The sequence below is a fragment of the Patella vulgata genome, chromosome 2, assembly GCF_932274485.2.
Source record: "Patella vulgata chromosome 2, xgPatVulg1.2, whole genome shotgun sequence".
Lineage (NCBI taxonomy): Eukaryota > Metazoa > Mollusca > Gastropoda > Patellidae > Patella > Patella vulgata.
The window spans coordinates 34,784,296-34,806,152 of record NC_065880.2 but is presented as its reverse complement, the minus strand read 5'-3'; the positions used below and the strand labels follow the sequence as shown (position 1 = coordinate 34,806,152).

Here is a 21,857-nt window from a genome sequence, read left to right as displayed (position 1 = left end):
GGGCGCAATAACTTGATGAGCATCTCTGGATTTTGATAGGGTTGCTCGGTAGATAACCAATCCCAGCAAGTTTGATTTTAAAAAAAAAAAAAAACATTTAAAAATCAGACCTATGGTAATTGATTACTACAAACAGGAGTAACAGTAATTTTTTCATGTTTATGCAACACACAACTACATTTACCATCAGAATGAAGTAAAGGAATTAAATAAGCATAGATGGTATTGATATTGTAAAGCTATTTTGTTTTAAACAATCACCCAATTATGTACATTCAGTGTTGATCTTCATAATTTACAAGGGTGACAGTTATAATGAAGGTACATTATCAAAATCCATTCACAAGAAGTAAATTTATTATTTTTCAAAGAATCGACTAATCGGACTGCAACAGCCAATCAATAAATATATGAACGGACTTAGATAAAGAAAATATCCTTTCATCAGAAATCTTTCAATTAGATTGCAAAAAAACTAAATAATAAAGGCATATTATCTAAAAGTACAATCAAGGCTAATTACATGCGACACATACTTTGATATTTGATCTTAGGCAAATGTTAATATTAAAGATACATTATGGGAGATTAGATAAAGAGCCACTATAATAATTAAAAACTAGATAATGTAAAGGGAATTTGCTGAAAATTTCAGTCAAATTGATCCACTCTGAACCAAGATTTTTGTGACTGAATTTTCTGCCTTGCCTTGATCATCATTACTAAAGTCGGTACGATAAAAAAAACATAGTCGTGATTATCCATTTCAAGATTAAATTATAAATGGAAGTTGAACAGCAAATTGGAACTTAATCCAATAAACATTGCAGGCTAGCGATGACACCAAGAGTTGATTATGGTCTGGATAAGTTAATTAATGTCTAATAATTTAGATAACATTTCAGGCCTAAAGAAAGACCTGCAATAGGCAGATTTAGCTCTTGCATAATGTATGTTTAATGAAGGTGTATTCCAAATTGTATTAAAATAATAACCTGATTAAACAGCAAATAAAAACAAACCACTTCTGTATGATTTTCTTAACAGTTTATACAGCACTAAAAATGAAATAAATAATTTAACATGATTTTGTTCAAAATTAACAAAGACCATTTTATTATGATAACCTGATTATAAATTATGTCGACTGTGGGATTTATTAAAACTCTGGTAAACTATATGGGTGTAAGTTCTCAGAAATATTAATTTTCTACTGAAATATTACCATCCATCAGCAAACAGAAGACTAGTTTTGAGCAATTTTGGTAACCCTTACACTTACAATACCCAAAATTAAATATACAAAGATACTATAATATTTGCATGCCAGACAGGGTGTGATTAGATATTTTATATTTCTAAGAACCCAGACCAGCAATGGTTTAAACAGTCATAATATAGGATTTGATTTTATTATCAGAGATTTAAAAAAAAATCTCCTGTCATTAAAAACAGTTCAACTATGTTTAATTCTAAATACTTTGTACATGTGACCAGCTCTGACTTCATGAGACACATAGGTAAAAAAAAATTACAGCACAAATATACATTTTGTATTCAAAGAACTATAAGGCCAATAAATCTGGTTAAGACATTTAACGTTGCACTTGCACATTTAACGTTGCTAATTATCCAGAATTTTATTGACATGAACTTGAATCCGGTACGCGAATTGAATATAGAAAATTTTCAACAGGTGTACCTATTTGTCATTATTCTTTGTGATAATCAGAATATGACTTTCTACATAACAAATTATCAAGAATTGTGTTGAAAGTCTGATTGTATTAAAGGGAATGGGAACTTATAATTACCCTATTTCCTTTCAGGACCTCTTTAACCCAATTCTGGCCGGTTTGTTTCAAAATGGATTAAGAACCTTGATTTGAAACCAGAAAAGATCTGTAGTAGACAGACTTAGCTCTTACATAATTCATCTTCAACCAGAGCTGATCACATAAATAATTGAAAGACCTTATAAGTTACATAGACTTTTTTCTCAGATGGACTTGTAATCATAGATTGTATACTTTGAACATCTCAAACAAGTTAAGAGAAACCACTTCTCAGCAATTGTTTGAGATAAGGCCTATAAAAGTGTGACAAAAAAAGTAAAGTGAGTGTAACAAAATTATAAATGAAACAGACATTATTACATCATATTAAAAAGTAAGTTGCACAATCCAGTCTATATTTATAAATAAAATACTGACATTTATTGTTCATATAAAACATAACAATTATAATTTATTAAGCACTATATACAAAAACTAGTCGTTTATCTAAAAACATAGTAGCCTATATACAATATCACATACATCCATTCTCTCTCATGTTAACTTTCAAATCTTCAATTATGAAAATATTGACTTTTGTTTTATTAACTTGTATTACAATCTGGGATGAAACCGTCTAAGTCTTTTAACTTTTAGTTACAGAACAGAAATCAAGGTTTAAACGTTATTGTTAACATCAATGATTGGTCATTTTGAGAATAACATGGAAATATTTATTTTCCAGGAAGAGAATTTGGGGCAGACATCAGAATCTCTGTAAATTATCTTTGAATTCCAACTACCATTCGTACTGAAAACCTTGGTTTTTGTTGTCCAATCCAAGACTACCCACCCAGTCAACCAAGTATTATTCTTGATGAATGAGAAACAGACTTGAAAAACTTCAATGCTTTTTTTTTACTCTGCAACTGCAAAAGCATTTTCCTCATTATATGCAGAAAGAGGAAGCAAATTTGAGAAATATTTAGTAAAATCTTAGAAAGTTTCATTTTCTGGAGACAAAATTTCACATCTGTCTAAAACTATGCCTGTATTATATAAAACCGCCAAAAGTTACACGCACACTGCTCCACACAAAAATAATATTTTAAAAATCTAATTTCAAATGCATTTACAAAAACAATTTTAGTGTGAAGATACATCATTATCCATTCATAAGTTTGCTGCTCCAAAAAATATAATGGTGCAAATGTATTTTGACATGAGAAGATGTCAGAATAATTCGCCACTTAATTGAGTAAAATATAACAGAACAGTCGACATACATACATACATAAGGTAATGACACCCCTTTATGTCACTGCTCGTCATTTCCACTTTTAGCAAAATACCTAAGTTTTTTACAACTTAATGCTCACAAATTGATTATTAGACATTTAATTTAAGCCACTGATTATCAGTTAAGAGATTTTGAATCCCTTGTAAACTACAATAATTGTTAAAGTTAAATCTCAAAAGGGAAATGGTTCAGTTCCATTCAATATTTGAACCTTTTTGGAATATTCCCTTCTGGGATTCAACTTACACAATATTGTAGTTTGCAAGGGATTAATAATCCCTCAAAAATTGTTAGCGGCTTTATGGGTATACTTTTCAGGACTGATTTGTCATTATCTTATATATATTCCATCAATTATATTTGATGAATGTAAAACAATAAATATTCCGCATAAAAAAATGTTAGAAACCTTATTTAAAGCTATCAATTGTTCCTTATAGGAAGTGAGCTACTGACGCAAACTATTGCTCTAAATCTATACAGTTAAAAGCACAATCTAAGTCTAACAAATACACTGTACTTAAACGAATTATCTTTAGATAATATATATATTAAAATATTCTTACAAATATAGATGTGTTAAAAGATTTGTGTACGAGTTCAAATCACAACCATATTGTATATTGGACCATACAATTACACTTCCATTCAATAAATCACACATTTAAATTACACATCATTGTGCTTTATCATATGAATTCAACTAAAATTTAATATAGTTTGATAATAAGAAAATGTACAAGTGCTTATATTCTTGTAGGTTAATAGATGGAAACTTAATATGGTCTGGTTACACATTCTATAAAGGGGATTTTGAGTAAATGTTTTAAATGATTTGGGTAACTAGCTTAAATTGGTGAATGCCTGTGTGAGTTTACATACAAATCAACTACTAAAACATTGTAATATTATAGAGTTGTCATCTGAGGCTTATGAACTTAATCACATACATCAACATTTTTTATCTGCACCTTTTAAGTCTGTACATAGCACTTAAAAGGTGCATATAATAATTTGTGTTCCTATATTGCCAATAAGTTTGGTGATCATGAATCTGTCATCTGCTATGTACAGACTTGACTAACAGGTTATACTGTGCTAGTCGTGTGCCTTTTCCCAAGAATTGTCTCAAGGTTTGAAGCAAATATGAGAACTATTTGGCGACAAATTATAATCATGTTTGCATTCATATTTCACATTTTTCTGTTAAGACTGGATATTACCAGGGCTAGGAAAAGAGGTCTAAGTAACTAAATTTTAAGATGATGCAAACTGCAATCCAAGGGATGACTGAATTTCAATAATTTTAAACACACAGATTTACCAGTAATTATATCAATATGCCACACAAGATATGTATGTGCTAATATTTTTATATATGTGCATACCAGCAATATCAATATTGCTAATAAAATATATGTATTTACAATTTTTTTATTTTTCTACAATAAGCAGCTAGAACAACAGCTGTTGCAGATTTTTTTTATTCATTACTTAGTATTAACACATTTTGAGTAAGGCTAAACTGGAAGTGCAAATCATTCACCTTTAATTAACATGCCACAGTCAATCATGGTATACATGTATAAACAAATGAGATTTATACTAGATATTGAATAAACCAAACAAAAAATCTGCATCAGCTGGATTTCTCCTTTAAGTTATAAGCTAATAATGATGCAAAGGCCATTCTTTTTACAATATACTATAAAAATCAATCCATTTAATATTCTTCACAATGGTATTATATTCCTTATGCCATTCAATGTTTCTATAGACTTTAAGTCTATTTAGATTTACAGTAAAGCAATCACATCTCTTGCCCTTAACTTAATATTATGTCTTTTATTATTCACACTAGATATTTACACCTCAGAAATATTATGAATCAATCATGAAGATAATTTAGCCCATGAAGCAACCTGAACCTAAAGGTGTGAGAAATATTATGTTACAAAGGTTTATTTCTTAAGTTTATATAGCATCAATGTAGAAACTATTAGAACTGATTACTGAACCCATCAGTTAAATATTAAATGTAACCTGGTATGAATGTTTAACTCTGATTTTAATTCAACATTTCATATATTATAATGTATACCACGATGAATTATATATCACAGTAGCCTGATGAAGCTTTGTAGAGGTTAGTTGAAACATTGCTGTAATAAAAGCTAAGTAATTGTTATTCCATATAATAACTTGTTCATGCTTGTCAATTACTAAGTGCCATTTGAACAACATACATGTTTAATGTACTACTATCAAAGTATCAAAAATACATTGTACAGACATTTACTGACCTGTCAACTTCATTAAACAAACATTTCTGACGTACATAACAGGTCCATAACATTCTTATCCTTTAATTGCTTTAAAACTGTAGTCCATCTGTTTGTATATCCTAACAACAGATAGATGAAATAACAACTACTATTGTCAACTTTCAGGAACATTCTAGGTGCCCTCCTTCAATCACTACCCTTAATTAAAAAATGAATTAGTCTTGTCATAAATACTACCAGATTTTATATTTTCAGTGAATAAATGCTAGTTTTGTTACCTTCAGTGATGTCATGAATACAATCTTTAACTTAATGTGGCATATGAATTGGGGTATTTAGAAAGCTTTTTTTAAAAGTTGATTTGAGTGGCTGTTATTGTTATCTATGTTGTTAAAATATATAAATAGTTGGACCATCTCCCTTCAGAGATACTGTGATACAGGTATCAATGTTTAGTGACATGCTTGCACTTAAATTAACTACACTCAACTTTCACACACTTTTTATGTCTGTGCTTTTACATTTCTATGATATTAAGATCTAGATATGTTCATCATGTATATGTCCTGCCCAATTATGAACAAAGACACAAGATTTTGGGTATATTAGTTTTTCCAGCAATCAATGTATTCATGCCTTGTTCTACATGCACCTACACATGATTTATTTTATTGTCACTATATTCTATGCTATCTTTTCTCCAGCTACCAGAGTCACTAACTTCTGAATGAACCACTAATAATAATTCTTTATTGATATCTTCTAATTGATTCTTGAGAAAATCTTTAACTTCATCTTCATTTCCAATAGTTTCTGGAGATTCAAGTTTGGAATCCAAGTTGCAGTATAACCCTTGTAATTTTCTGATAGTTATCCAATGTTTTCTGTGAAGTGGAATTCGAACAAAACCCAGTTTATAGTCTGTTGGTATATTTAAAATAAAACCAACTATCTTATCAAACACTAAAGAATTAATACTCCTGAAAAAAAGAGATAAAATAGTTTGACACTTTATTTATATTACCAATCTGATTAAAATACAGATCTATATTTCATTTCGTTTTTTTATACTTTCGATGGCCTACAAGATCTGACCAGTTGTACTGGGGGGTTGCATCAGGGGTTATACGAGCGGCTTTCGACCCTATGATGTCAGACATTAATTAATCAGTCAGCGTTGACGTTTCTAGGGGTTTGCCCACTGTTCTGTGCAGAGAACGCCAAGAACTCGCCGTAACAGACCATTATATTAGCTAATTCCTCATATCAACTAGAACGCCTGTTATATAACAACTCTTCCAGATCCTAGAGTTGTGAAGACAAGTACAACGAAATTTTGAACTATAAAAAACGAAACGAAATAGGATCTGTGGTTTCATCAGATTGTTTATATTACAAGTATACAAATACCATTCATCTTTATATTTCCTTCAACTCTAGCTAAAATAAGAACTGTACATAGGTTCTCTGTGTCAAATTAAATATTATTTAATTAGCTCTGGTAATTAAAGGAAATGTTAATTAATCAGTGTTGTTTATATAATTATTAACAGGATGAGTTTGGATTAAGCTAATGTGATCAACAATTGGGTCTTGCATGTTATTTATGTTTAATTATGAACCAGTACAGCTGTAGACTGAAGAAAGGATGTAGCTTATATGCTTGGTCTAAATGCTATTATCTTTTCTTAAACATCAATGATAAATCAGTATTTGCTTGCTGTCAAAAACAAATAATCTGTTTACTCAATTTCACATGATTAACCCATCGGCAGCCAATCATGACTATTAAGTTCCCTGCATATATTAATAACTTAGTCCATACACTGAACATTGGTTGCTACAAACATATGATCGATTATATGATAAATTTTGTTCTATTACACTTACTTTCTTTTATCAAACCAAACTGTTTCACAACCTTTTTTCTGTACGGCTGACATTAAAACATTGACATCATAATTACCAAGTCCAAGAAAACTTCGATGAGGATTTATAAAACTATCTGGAGATAATCTGAAATAATACAATTACCAAATAATTACTAGGAAAATAATTTTGATATTTGGAATTAAAAAATATTAATAAAGTAAAACTAAAAAAAAGTAAATCAGCACCAAGATTGGATACATCTTGAAATTATTTTTTCATCTTTGCCATTATTCTTCTGTTTCCAGATATCAAAAGACAACTACATGTAATTTGTTAAAATAATGGAATGGTATGGTTATGTAAAACAGAGACTACATCTATGCAAATCTCAAATTATTATTAATAAATGCAGTAGACCTACATGTAGATTATATAATGAAGTAAATTTTATTTGCCTAAACCTATATTAGTAAATAAAATGATATGGGGTTTCATGTTCTACTTTTCTGCACCAACCAGGGCTAATGAAGACAGGACATATGCCATGAAGTGGTTTATGAGGGATATGTTGCCCGGATAGCAGCATTTCCATCCACTTCTTTGACAAATTCCAACTGCCAAGGGTTCTTTTATGTGCACACCAACGTGTATACATGATCTCAGTTTTTTGCATCATCCAAATGAATGAAAACTATTCTTTTTCATTAGAAAGCATGCTGGAAATCCTGAGGAACTTTCCTGGCCAACACCAAGATCGAACCCAGGACCTCCTGGTTAGTGGTGCAATGGCCAGCGCCTTACTCACTGAGCTGCTACACCTATATTAGACTAATATCAATAATCATATATTAATTAAAACACAGATATTTCAAATTAATTTACTTTGTACAAATATCATCTAAATCTTTCTTGGTAAATCTGTCTGATGGGTTTTTATCTTGAAAAAGGTTATTCAATGCATGCAATGCACATAATTCTTTATGCTGCTTTTCATGATATGGCATGTCATCTGTCCCATTCTTCTCACTATCCATGTTCTGAGCCTGGCATCGGCTACCATACAGACCCATACACTTTCCTGAACCTTCGTCACTGTCACTAGGAGAAAGTGATGGGCTTTTACAGAACTTAATTCTCATCTGTACAGCAGTCGGAAATAGTTAAAAATTATCATGACATTAATATGAGCAATATCAAGGATGCTCAGTTTACAAATTAAGCCTTTCACAATGTCAAATCTTTTTTACACCTGAAAAATAAAACCATCTCAGATATATTTAAATGAATAAAACTAGTTGGTTATTCAAGTCCTACGCATCAATATGACACTTTGTATCACATGATTAGCAACCATTCCGAATAAAGACTTGTAGTAGTGTCTGGATAATATCTACAGATTCGAGTCATCTGGTTGTCATGTCATTCATTAAAGATAAACAACAGACGAGAATTAGCTGAATAAAGTAAATTCTTGTGGTCTTGCTTTTCCAACCACAGAAGATTGCATCAGAAGTTGTTTTGTTTTTAAAGGTCCTTTTTTTTTTATTGTTTTCTATACATGGTACATTTTATCTAGAGCACACTCTATAGCTGCCCTGATAAGGCAATCACATATGAGATAATTGCAATTAATTTCACTGATGTTTCTGGTATATGGGATCGTGCCAGCAATTCCACTTCCAGATGTTGACAGCATAATTATTTAGATTATCTTCAAAAATTCAGATAAGCCATAAGCTACTAAAACCAGACGGAATTTGACACTAAGACAAAAAAAAAAACCCCAGGATTTTTAAATTTGCTTTTTAAGGAGGGGAGGGATTTAAGTTACCAATGACTGACTAAATATAATTATGAAGACAACTTAAAACAATTATTGTTTATGATGATTTTCTTTCTTGACAGAATTTCTGATTTTTACCGGAAGTTTCACAAAGCGGAAATAAGAACTAAAATTTAATTAAAGGTCCGCGGCGAAAATGATAGTAAAATATAAATTTTATATCATAGTGGATATTATTGATGTAGTTCAATAATTCAGAGGTAATTTAGCTCTGCAAGCGTAATATCATATTTTGAAAGATTCATTTAAAATGTAAGAATGGATGGCTCCGTAACATTTCACTGTTGACTTCCTGTGAAGAAGTCATGGTGGTGATGATAGTGTGGTGCAACGTAAACAACATTCAGTGACCTGTCGAGATTAAATGCCCCAATAGTCAACGAAAGGTAGGTTTCATCAACATTGCATCAGTTCCATAGGCTTTCATGCAATACATCTTATATATCTAGGGTAATTTTACATTGCAAACCATTTATGATATTAGCTTTGAATGAAGCATCGGTGTCAGAAAAATCGAATGAAAACTTTTCCTTCCAACACCTTTGTAACATACGGACCATATAAAAGTGTAACATAACCAAGACAACTCAGCTGTATGATGTAGCGTTTTGAATTAATTCAAGTAAGTACGAAATCTCTTAACCCAAACAAATTTTTGCATTGAAATTTGAATAAATCCCATTATTCTATAACTACAGTACATTCGTAACATTGTACATGCAAATATCATTGAATACAGCCATTGAATAACCTATGGCGGCTATGGTAGTATTCAATGGCTTGGACACTTACTTACTACTTTTGTCCGGATTGATGTCACTTTCAGAATTATGTCAGACTGTAATGACCTCACCACTAGGGAACCACAATTTTTGTAAAAGGAAGGCGAAAAGGGCAGAACCTATGATGAATTTTAACGTTATTGGTGATGATTTGTTTTGATAATCTGGATAGTACAGTGTATTTTGAGATTTGCATGTAGTTATAGAATAAAAACAGAACTCAATGACGCGATTGAATTGCGCAGGGATACACTCTCTTGAACCATTGAATAACCCAAGCGGTATTCAGTGGTCATTGAGTTCTATCTATTTATTTCAATCAAGAGGATCTAAGGAAAAAAAAAAATGACCAGGCATGCAAGGTGTAGAAACTAGAATCATAATCATATGAAGACATGGTTACAATTTTATATATGTAGGTAGGTAGTGCATTTCCCGTGCTTTATTTGAAGAGGCATCACCTTGAACAAGAAAATAAATTTTAATAAAAGCATATTGAAAAAAAATCTAGCTCATATAAGCATCCCCACTGAACTCCTTGATTGTCATAAAACTTTTACATTGCGCTGTTTTCATCAAGTGCATCAGTGCTCTTTACATACACGTAAATGTTAACAAAATAATTTGAGGCTTATACCAGGTGAATACAATTCTAAAAGTTTAGTTAAGTAACATGGTGCCATACCATTTATAGGCTTACACTTAAAAACAAAAAAATAATCTCCAAATTTAATACAAAAACTTATTGGCAACTAATACTGTTTGATTTAAATACGAGACATGTGGTCATTTTGTTTTTTACACATAATAAATCTGGCTTACATGCACATGGTGTAATATGTAAAATGTTAGATCAGCTGTTAATAAGAGCTATTAATACAGTTAATAGAAACAAAAAGCATTGATTACGTTTCTCTCATTATCTGAATTAATCCTTAAGAATAATAAAAAAAAATTAATCACTAATGATCATTTTATCAATGTTTCAATCTAATCTTTAATAACCTCAGCATGCATTAATAATCTTAATAACTGGTTTGTACATCAAATAGACCATTCCTAATTTGTCCATTTTTCTGTTGACCATTATTCAGTTTTTAGTTTTTATACAGCCACATTTTAAGTGGACGTATTATGCTGTCGCCCCTGTCCGTCCATCGGTCACACATTGTGGACAGTATACACTGTCATAGTTTTTATCCGAAACTTGAAATATAGGTTTGTCTCCTAAAGATCTTGTTTCCTTTCGATATTGGCATGTATCAGACCATAACTTCATGGATTATGGCCCCTGATTGTACGAAAAATCTCGTTTTCAGCTTGTGGCCACTCTAGTAGAGGTCACAATTTTAATCTGATTTTGATGAAACGTGGAAAGCATGTTAATAACCCAAAGATCTGGGTTCCTTTCGATATTTGCACATATCGGATCATAACTTCCTGAATTATGGCCCATGGTGGTACGAAAAATCACGTTTTTAGCTTGTGGTACCTCTAGAGGTAACAATTTTTATCCAATTTAATATACCGTTTGAATATCACTGTTACACTGTAATGATGGTTGAGTTCGAATTTTCTGAAAGTATGTAATACCGAGGTTGTGGACTCTCTAGAAGTCACAAATTTTATCCAACTTTGATGAAACTTAAAATATATCTTTATGTCCAAAATATCTCAGTCCATTTCGATATTCGAGCATTCAGACTATAACTTTCTGGATTATGGCCCCTGATTGTACGAAAAATTGCTTTTTTTTTTACGTTGCTCTCTCTCTCCATCTCTTGCAAAATGTGGGAGAATCTTGTCTGGCAACTGCTGGTTTAGTTTGTGGATTCTCTAGAGGTCAAAATTCTTTATCCGATTTTAAAAGCTGTTTAAATATCACCCTTCCACCATAATAAAGGTTGAATTCGAATTTCAGCAAAATGGAAACTGTCTGACAAAATTGTTGTATTGTAATACGATGGTTATGGAACCTCTACAGGTCACAAATTTTATCCGATTTTGATGAAACTTAAAATATATCTTATACCCCAAAGATCTCAGTCCCTTTTGATAATTGCGTATTTCAGACCATATAGCTTTCTGGATTATGGCTCCCGATTGTACAAAAAATCACATTTGTTTTTAGCTTGTTCTCTATCCATTTCTTGCAAAATGTGTGCATATCTTGCCTGGCGACCGCTGGTTGTACAAATTAATGCTGTTAATTGCAATTTTCCTTATTAAATATATCAGTACACATGTATTTGTGCATGGCATATTAAATTTAGGCCTTTTATTTAGCAAATATATCTGCACTCAATTTAATGTACATGTATGTAAATTTTAATGAAGGAAACCATATAAATGCTCAACCTATTAGTAAAGTTTTACCATTTTTGTTCTCCTTTTCATTCTTATGAGTCAACTTATGGTGTTGTTAAATTATGAAATTGTGTTTTTCAGGAAATGAATACTGGCTAAGAGATAGCCACAGTCGAAAATGATTTTAAGGATATGAGCACCTAAGTTTTATTTTTAAATGTATATAGATGTACATGAAGCACTGCATTGAGTTTTGAAATTTTTACATAACACTTCTTTTACTTGATTTTAACATAATTTTTGCAAGGTTTAGACTTTGAAAAGAGCAACTAAAATCTTTTGAGTTGTAAAATTATTTGAAAAAATTCTTAAAAAAGCACTTTGAAATATTATTACTTTAATCAAACATCATGGCTGCTGCTATGGATTTTGAAGGGTTCTCTAACCCCGATATGGAAAATGGAGGAAGCAATCTCTTCAGTCCAGACAATGATGAGTTTGATGTTGAAATGTCTTCGTTACTATCAAAGGTATAGTTCATTAATTCCAATTAATAAATTATGTTAATTTCAATGACTTTTTTTAATTGTAAATGATTAAATATATATTATTAATACATTTATAAATGAAATACTACAGTTTTCTTAAAAACTTCCATCATTTTATTTTTAATCTTTTGTACAATTCTTTAATTTGATTTTTAGAATGCATTGGTGAGTCCAAATAATGAAGAATATGAATACCTTGTTGAGGTGATTAAAACACGTGCAGATGAAGGCCAAGGAGAGACAATCTATGAAGTTGGAACTGGAGGTGTGTGTACTTGTTTATTTCTTAACCTAATTCTTTACTTGTACATTTGGTTAAAGGGACAATAACACTCTTGCTGGCTTGACAGCTCCAGAAAATAAAAAATAGCCTTATTCTAAGGACTAGAAGTGTTAGTGTCCTACCTGTTGTGTAAATTATCCATTTAAATCCTATTTTACTTGTCCAAAGGGTTCAAAAATATTTTTAAATCCAAGTCACATTTGAAAAGCTTTACGTCAGGCTTTTCAAATCATTTAGTTGAATTTTTCCAATTTTTTAAATTAGGTGTGTTAAGGTGAAATTTGTATCATCAATTAATTGGAATATTGTAAAATAGTACAATTTGTTGACCAGAATAAAGATTAGGACATATTATTCAGTTACAACAAGAGTGGTATTGAGCCTTTAACACAGACTGTTGATATGTAGCTACTAGCTAGTCCTCTTTATCAAAGATCATCATTGATATGATATTATATTGACATGTAAATATACAGAAACAAATAAAAATTGAGAATTTTCTACATTATAGAGGGAGATAAGCCCGGCCTTAAAGATGAGGATATGAAGGCATCAATAGCAACTCTCACAAGTATCTGCGAGTCTTTAGATTTACAATGTGTTCAGCTTCGAGAAAGAACAGCAGAAGAGGGTAAAGTCTGTGAATATCTACTGCGAAGAAAACTTGAATCCCAAGATTTTATGGAAATTAGGTAAATAAACACTAAAATATTAAACTATTGGATATCATCAATATTCAATAGTTCCCTTAGAATTTCTAATTGTATCCTTACATTATTAATGTTCTTGATTACAGATATAATGTTTTATATAGAGCTTATGGATACGTTGTAAATGTATAGCTTTTTTGTTTTATTTCTCTTCAAAAATCATTACCTGTATATGGTAAGATCTACTGTACTGTTGTCTGGTTTATTCTGGTCAATGGTGATGGTTACATAAATGGGAGGTAATGGGAATGTAGTAGCAGAATAATATTGATGTGAAATTAGTGTCAAAAGGGTTATTTTTTAGGGTGCACGAAACTCCCAGTCTACTCTGTGACTTGTCAGGTAGCCTGATTCTACCAAGAAAGCAAATGATATTCTTTTCGGAATATTTATGTATGCACCATTTGCTGGCTTTTTATTATACTTCACACATTATGATGGTGTTTAGTCATTGTAATTCCACATGTTAGAACACATGTTTAAGAATAAGAGAGAGAGAGAGAGAAATGGGGTTTAACGTCCACTCGACACAAACTAGGTCATTTCGTGACTAACATATGGTTTAATTTTATTTCAATAATTCGCTTGCGCATAGGGGTCTTTAGCAGTGGGAGGAAACCGGAGGACCCGGAGAAAACCCACGAGGTTGGACAGGCGACCCTACTCCTTGTCACGTACAACCGGGGATTCGATACCACGCCAGTCGACTCAATGACAGACTTTATGATACAGCGCGCGCACGCTAACCATTCAGCCATCCAACCCCCCTTAAGAATAAGAAGAAGACCAGCTGTGTGTGTTTAGATTACTACATTTATAGTATATTTTAAAACCGTCGTTTATTGATTTATTATATGAAAGAACAGGTGTTTTTATTAACCTATAATATACATTCAACTATTTTATTACTGTCTATTTGTTTAATCAAACTTATAGGGCATCTTATTTTATTACTTAAAATTGTCACTATTATTCATTTGAATTATTGAAGACAGAATATTATTAAGCAAACGCTACACAACAATCCCAGATTTTAAACTTTTATTATATTTATATATTCGCCTGTCTCGAAATTAACAATTTCTTTGATAGCAATAAATAACTTATATATGCTTTTTTATAATTATTTCTTTTAGAGATGATAAAGATATATTTGCTGTACTTCCACTTGTATAATATTTGTAACTGTAAGCATGCATAGAAGGGAGGTTATTCTTCATTTAATGTTAATTTCTATCTTTCTAGAGTGGCAGTTGTAGGAAATGTAGATGCTGGAAAGAGTACATTACTAGGTGTACTAACACATGGAGATTTAGATAATGGTCGAGGTATTGCCAGGCAGAAATTATTCCGACATAAACATGAGATGGAAACTGGTAGAACAAGTAGTGTAGGAAATGATATTCTTGGATTTGATTCTTCCGGAAATGTTGTAAATAAACCCGATCATGGACATCTGGATTGGATTAAAATTTGTGAAGCTTCAGCAAAGGTTAGTTGAGATTATTTTATAAAGAAATAATATTTGATATTAATGTAAATTTATTTTATACTATAACTATAAGCAAAGAGTCCTCGTATTATAGAATAAAACCATAAATAGAGAAAATAATAGTTCCTTAATAAATGGGATATAAGTAAAAGAGACATACATGTACATACATAAAAAAAAATAATCAACCACTTTTAATTCTTCATTCTGATATATTTATATATGTATTATAATATATGCTGTTATTTTTTTTTGCAGGTTGTAACATTCATTGATTTGGCTGGTCATGAAAAATATTTAAAAACAACAGTTTTCGGAATGACTGGTCATGCGCCTGACTTTGCTATGTTAATGGTTAGTACGATGGGCTCATTTTAACATATGTTGGGATAAAAAAATCACTCAAGTTAAAAAAAACTAGATTAAGATTTCTTAGTCTGCAGACTGAAGTCTTTAAATAACCAATTTCTACAACATAACATCAAAGTTTGATGTTTAAAGTATCATTCAATATCAAGAAATATGGTTATTGAAACAGGTATTATCTTCTTATATTTCAGGTTGGTGCCAATGCTGGTGTTATTGGAATGACAAAAGAACATCTGGGTTTGGCTTTAGCCTTAAATGTACCGGTATTTGTTGTAGTTACTAAAATAGACATGTGTCCTGCTAATGTTTTACAAGATACTTTAAAATTACTTCAAAGAATTCTCAAATCTCCAGGTTGTCGGAAAATACCAGTCATGGTAGCAACAACAGATGATGTTGTATGCTCTGCGACCAATTTTACATCAGAGAGGTAATTATTTAATTAGTAATTCCTATTTTGATTTGATGTTCTTATAGAAATTCTGAATTCTAACTGATGAAATTATCCTGCAAATGAGTTTTGAATAAGGTTCATTTCCACAAGTTAGAATAACAATTACAATAACATTTAATTGCCATGTAGGATTATACAAAATTTAGTATTTATGCAATTTTTGAAACCCTAAAAAACAACATTTTATTCTTTCAGGATGTGTCCAATATTCCAGGTTTCAAATGTGACTGGAGAAAATTTAGATTTATTAAAAATGTTTCTTAATTTATTATCTACAAGAGTGAAATGCAACTTAAATAAACCAGCAGAATTTCAAATAGATGACACATTTTCAGTACCGGTAAGTTGTTTAAATGAAATAAAGAATACAATGTAGGCTAATGAACTTTTTAACAACTAGTCAAGTAACAAATACAAATGACAAGGTTAGTCAGCCTGTCTGAGTGGAAAACACAACTAATTTATGTCCCAGCAGCATTACCACTTACTCTTCATTAAAATTCAATGTTTAAAGGCTTTGTTAGCTTGCAAGCCGAAGTGTTCACAAGGTTTTTGCTCCATCAGTGTGACTAGATGCTATTCCATGCCAGTCTTACACCAGGCCAGAAACTCTCATTGAACCAGCAAACCAGTCAAAATTATATAGTACGGTCTTTTCTTTTTAAAAATGTCCTCCAAGAGTATTAATTGTTTTTTTCTATTTGATCAATTTAATATTATTTATCTATGTAGAGTAATATAAATAACTATGTAAAAGAATATAAAAAGAAGTTTAATTATTTACCATGTATTTATGATTACAGGGTGTAGGTACAGTTGTGTCGGGTACATTATTACAAGGTATTGTTAGATTAAATGATTCTTTACTCCTGGGGCCAGATGCATTAGGTCAGTTTATGTCAATGGTGATAAAGAGTATACATCGAAAACGTATGCCAGTCAAAGAAGTCAGAGGGGGTCAGACAGCATCATTTGCACTTAAAAAGGTAATAAGACTTTCATATACAATCTTAAATGAATTAAGGACTTGATGTAAACAGAAGAAATTTGATAACAAAGGATAGAGTTCCTCAGCACATACTATACTTCTCTTGGAATTGAAATATTGCTATCAAGTAGTAAGATTGATATACATACCGGCTTTATTTAATTAATTACTTGTTACATGTATACAAATATAATCATACAATCAGGCCTAAAGATTTAACTAATTGTTTTTTAATTGCTTCCTTGTTGGTAGGGAATAGTGTTGGTTTTCCTTTAGATCTATTGTCAATAGTGTAACCCTAGCCTCAGGTTTCCCATTATCACTGTTATCAGCCTGCAGGTAGTCAACCATTTTATGAGTATTAAAATCACACAAATGAATGCTTTTATGATTTTGTGTGTTATTAATGATGCATCATTTCCATAATTGCAGTCAATTACTACAATTAAATATTTTAATTTGTTTGAACTCGAAATAAGATTCCAATAACCTATAAAAATATTTAATGCCAGCTTAAAAATTCAAATAGCTGACAGCAGTTGATAAAATCAAATTATTCATAAATTATAGTTTGTAATTTTCTTTTTCGCAAGTCTTGGATTGCCTTTTCTATGAAATGCCAACACAAGCTTTGTTCGATTGAAAGTTATTTTCTGTAAGCTTTTCAACAACAAATTAATTAACAAATGAAGACAAGATTAGTCAGAGCTGTGATATTAAAGAGCAGAAAACACCAACTAAAATCTGCCATTTCTTGTGATTAAACAACCAGCAGTTGCCAGACAAGATTTGCTCACATTTTACAAGAGATGGATAGAGAAGAAGCTAAAAACAAAAGCATTTTTTCATACAATCAGTGGCCATAATCCAGAAAGTTATGGTCTAAAATGCGCAAATATCGAAAGGGACTGAGATCTTTGGGATATAAAGATATATTTTTAAGTTTCATTTAAAAGGTGTTTAAAATTGGTTAAAAATTGTGACCTCTAGAGAATCCAAAAGCTAAAAACGTGATTTTTCGTAAAATCAGGGGCAATAATCCATGAAGTTATGGTCCAATACATGCCAATATCGAAAGAAACCAATATCTTTGGGAGATAGAGATATATTTCAAGTTTCGTTAAAATCGGATAAAAATTGTGACTTTTAGAGTGTTCACAAACAAATTGTGGACGGACGGACAATGGTGACGGCATAATATGTCCACATGAGAATGTGGCCGTATAAAAAGTAGGAAAACCCCATTTGGTTCAAAGCAAAAATGATGACTTAGTACAATAGTGTGAGTGTGTCAAAGGAAAAATTGCAAGGAGTAGGAAAATCTGACTGACTACTTATAAAATTGTATGATTTTGAATTGAACCTGTTAAATAATCCGCGCATGCACTGAATTTTTTATTTAAATTCTAATGCTATAAATAAAATAATGTATTAAGAAAAATCCAGCTCATGCCTAAAAAAGATTTACTTTCCTTGTTTCTTTAAGGCCTGCGTATTCTTTCTTAATTCTTTGAATCAATTTTTGATTTAAGTATATTTGTAGTCTTGATCATTGAATAGCATCATGAAAATAGTAACTTTTCACTATTCATATTATAATTGATATGTTTTCCAGATAAAAAGATCTGTTATTAGAAAAGGTATGGTAATGGTTTCACCAAAACTAGACCCTAAAGCATGTTGGGAATTTGAAGGAGAAATATTAGTTCTACATCACCCCACGACGATAAGTGTTCGTTATCAAGCCATGGGTGAGTTTGTGTAGATATTTGCACAATTCTTCATTATGCTCGATAACAAGAGAAGGTTCAGTGTTGAGATATATCTCTGAATAAAAAAATTCAGTAATTGTATTTTTTAGAATTGTGTGTCTTCTAGTTTGAGTTTTCAGATATGTAAAATAACTTAAACATGCATTAAGCAAGAGGTAAATCTGCCTATTGCAGGTATTTCTTTAGTCCTGAAATGTTATATAAACTATTAATTAGACATTTATTAACATGAAAAGACCATAATCAACTCTTGATGCCATCCCATGTGTTCGATTTTCATTTGATTTGAATCCGATCTACTGTTCAACGCCCATTCATGATTAACCGCAAAAATAGATAATCAACACTTTGTTAATTTTCATGACAGCGGTAACAATGACAATTGAGGCTACAGAGATTTTAAAGTAAGGTTTTCTCTGCTTAAAGTGAAGCAATTTTACATTATCTAGTAAGAACTGCCAGCTCTTTATATAATCTTCCATAATGTATCTTTAATTATCAAAAGAACTATAAAGATATTATTTGAGCAGCAATTCTAAATATGACTGAAGGACATCTAAGAATAGTTATTTATATATTTCAGTTCATGTAGGAAGTGTTCGTCAGACAGCAACAATTCTTAATATGACCGAAGAACATCTAAGAACGGGTGATAAAGCTCATGTTCGATTCAGATTCATCAAAAACCCTGAATATCTGAAACCAGATATGAAAATGGTGTTTCGAGAAGGTCGAACAAAAGCTGTTGGAACTGTTATCAAGCTGTATCCACACGTCAGTGCAGTAGCGCAAAATACTCGTCAACAAAGGGCAGCCAAGAAAGCTCAAGAGCACAAACATCAAGTAAACCCACAGAACGAACCCCAAAAACCAAGTAAGAGAAGCCGGAGAGTGCAGAAAGGCGAGTACAGGCCGTCAGAAGTTCAAACAAATGGAGATTTACAACCACCACCTGATTCAACAGTTTCAAAACCTCCCACATAATAAACTGTGACTTGTCTTATAATAAAATCATTCATAATGCACACATTTCAGAGCTCATGTTGTTTCTTGTCCAAATAACATTCAGTTGGATTTGTATTGTTTTCTAGAATGATGATTTCAGCTAAAAGATTTTTTTTTTAAATTTCAAAATTGCTTGGCAATACTCAGAATTCAAAGATAAAATGATAAAGATCTTCTTAAATTTCATTGAGACAATAAACTAAAGTGGTTCATTCTGTGAAACAATCATTTCTAATACTTGTTTTAGGTATCGGTTTATTTAAATCTGTGAATTCATTTTTACCTTCTTGTCTCATTCTTATTTATTTTTATTGAGAGAAAAACCAACAGTGTTTCACATCTGTTCCTTATCATGATTTATATGTAGACTTTTATGGTTGGTTTTTATTTTTATTACAGATGACAAAAAAAAGGAGTTTTTATTTAGTTTTATTTTTCTTTCCATGTGTTGCATTTGTATATCTATTTATCCAATTACCTACTGTCCCGGGTGTCTGTTCAGTTCATAAATACTGGTTATTTTCTTCATGAGGGTGAATTTGTGAAACAATTCTTAAGTCATTTTGTCTGCTGTAGATTCTTATAAACCAAATTAGATCATAATTTGTATGAAACTTTGATCTTTGAATGTTTATATGTCATTAGAACTCATGTTGGTTCAAAATGTCTATATTTTGTATTGATTTTCATTAATAACCATGCTTAACACAACTGTGGTTTTACAGCCAGTTAAGACAGAAAATGCATTGAAAAAGACACTTAAAGACTAGTCACTGTGCTCTCTGGAACATTACCGGTATTACAAATTCCGGTGTGAGTTAAATTTTACTGAAAAAAGAAGATTATCCATTTTTTGTTACTAAATTTAAAAGAAATTAAAAAAAATAATATTTAAAAATGCTTTGTCTTTTTACTTCCTAATGTTAATGTGGTCGTTCATAGCTGCTGCTGCCCATGTCCAACTAGTCTTCAACATTAACTGTTCATTTAGAAAATATTGGAAGATGACCCTATAAATTTTAGTCACATTTCTCTTTTGTATTTGTATTAGAGTTATTGGCCTTATTCCCCAAATCATGAACATTCAAGATGTCCCAATTCCTTATGAAAATGGTCCAAAACACAAGTTCTCAATTATTATAAACCTGTAACTGTAAATCTCTTTGGTCTTCAGGGTATATTCTATGCCCAGAATAACTTGAGGTCTGAAAGTTAGGGGCGGGTTTCGATATATACAGTGAAATTTGGGGTTATTCTTCTGAAAGTTTTTCTTTAAACGTGTAACAGGTTATTCTTCCAGGGTAGGTTTTTTTTCCATAAGAAACATGATCTAAGGTTTTTCTTATGGGATAATCTCATTTTGCAGCATTGTTTTTTTCTTTTTCTCTGGTTATTTTCTTCAGTCTTTCTTTCCCCAGAATAACCTGTCTGGTGCTTTATCCTACACATAAAATCCATGCTACTTTTAGAATTGTCAATACCTGGTTAATAATTATTCATACATATACCAGATTTTTTGGAAGCTCCTATGATTTTTCCTAATTTTGAGCAGTTTATGATTTTCCCCCAGATTTTAGCAGTAAATACTTGTGATGCTGCAGATTTCCATCTTTTAAGTTTGTTGTATTTAAAATAAGTTAATAAAAGGTGAGAAAAATTGCCCAAGTAAGACATTCATTTTATGAGCACAATGTCATATACGTGGCACAGTAAGACATTGGTTTGCTAACTTAGAGGTCCTGTATCCCGTGGCCAAGAAAGTTTATAGAGATTTTCTGGCCGGGTACACCCTTGTCAGTGGTTTGGGAGGGAGGGCTTGGCAAGGGACAATGTATAGTCGTTTGGATGGGATGAAAAACAGGTTCGTGTACACATTTGATTGCGTATAAAAGAACCTGTGACATTTTGAATTGTCATGGCCTCCCAGTGTGTTATCAATTTCATGGAAACTGAGAATCTCCAAAGGAGTCATCTAAAAAGACGAGTAGCAGATTTTATTTATCACCCAACCCTTTCTTACGCTCACAAATAAATAAATCTAATTCTTTGGTATAGATTTAAATTTACTGAAA

At 31.3% G+C, this 21,857-nt stretch overlaps 2 protein-coding genes across 3 annotated transcripts; one reads left to right on the top strand and one right to left on the bottom strand.

The window, feature by feature from the left end:
- Positions 1-148: 148 nt before the first annotated feature.
- Positions 149-9,163, bottom strand: LOC126810719 (josephin-2). 2 transcript variants are annotated; one of them, XM_050535926.1, is made up of 4 exons: positions 9,064-9,163; positions 8,115-8,481; positions 7,251-7,376; positions 149-6,340 (listed from the first exon to the last, which is right to left on the bottom strand). In XM_050535926.1, exons 2-4 carry the CDS (start codon positions 8,369-8,371, stop codon positions 6,013-6,015), a joined length of 711 nt encoding a protein of 236 aa, XP_050391883.1. In that variant the 5' UTR covers positions 8,372-8,481; positions 9,064-9,163; the 3' UTR covers positions 149-6,012. The 2 variants fall into 2 exon arrangements, with proteins under 2 accessions (XP_050391883.1, XP_050391882.1); XM_050535925.1 differs by having other exon boundaries at positions 8,115-9,154.
- A 193-nt stretch (positions 9,164-9,356) lies between these two features.
- Positions 9,357-20,665, top strand: LOC126810620 (GTP-binding protein 1). The gene is made up of 11 exons (XM_050535792.2): positions 9,357-9,461; positions 12,306-12,694; positions 12,869-12,977; positions 13,507-13,687; positions 14,951-15,197; positions 15,456-15,551; positions 15,758-15,996; positions 16,216-16,360; positions 16,824-17,006; positions 18,624-18,759; positions 19,364-20,665. The coding sequence occupies exons 2-11, from the start codon at positions 12,575-12,577 to the stop codon at positions 19,762-19,764; spliced, it is 1,857 nt and encodes a 618-aa protein (XP_050391749.1). The 5' UTR covers positions 9,357-9,461; positions 12,306-12,574; the 3' UTR covers positions 19,765-20,665.
- The last annotated feature ends 1,192 nt before the right edge of the window (positions 20,666-21,857 follow it).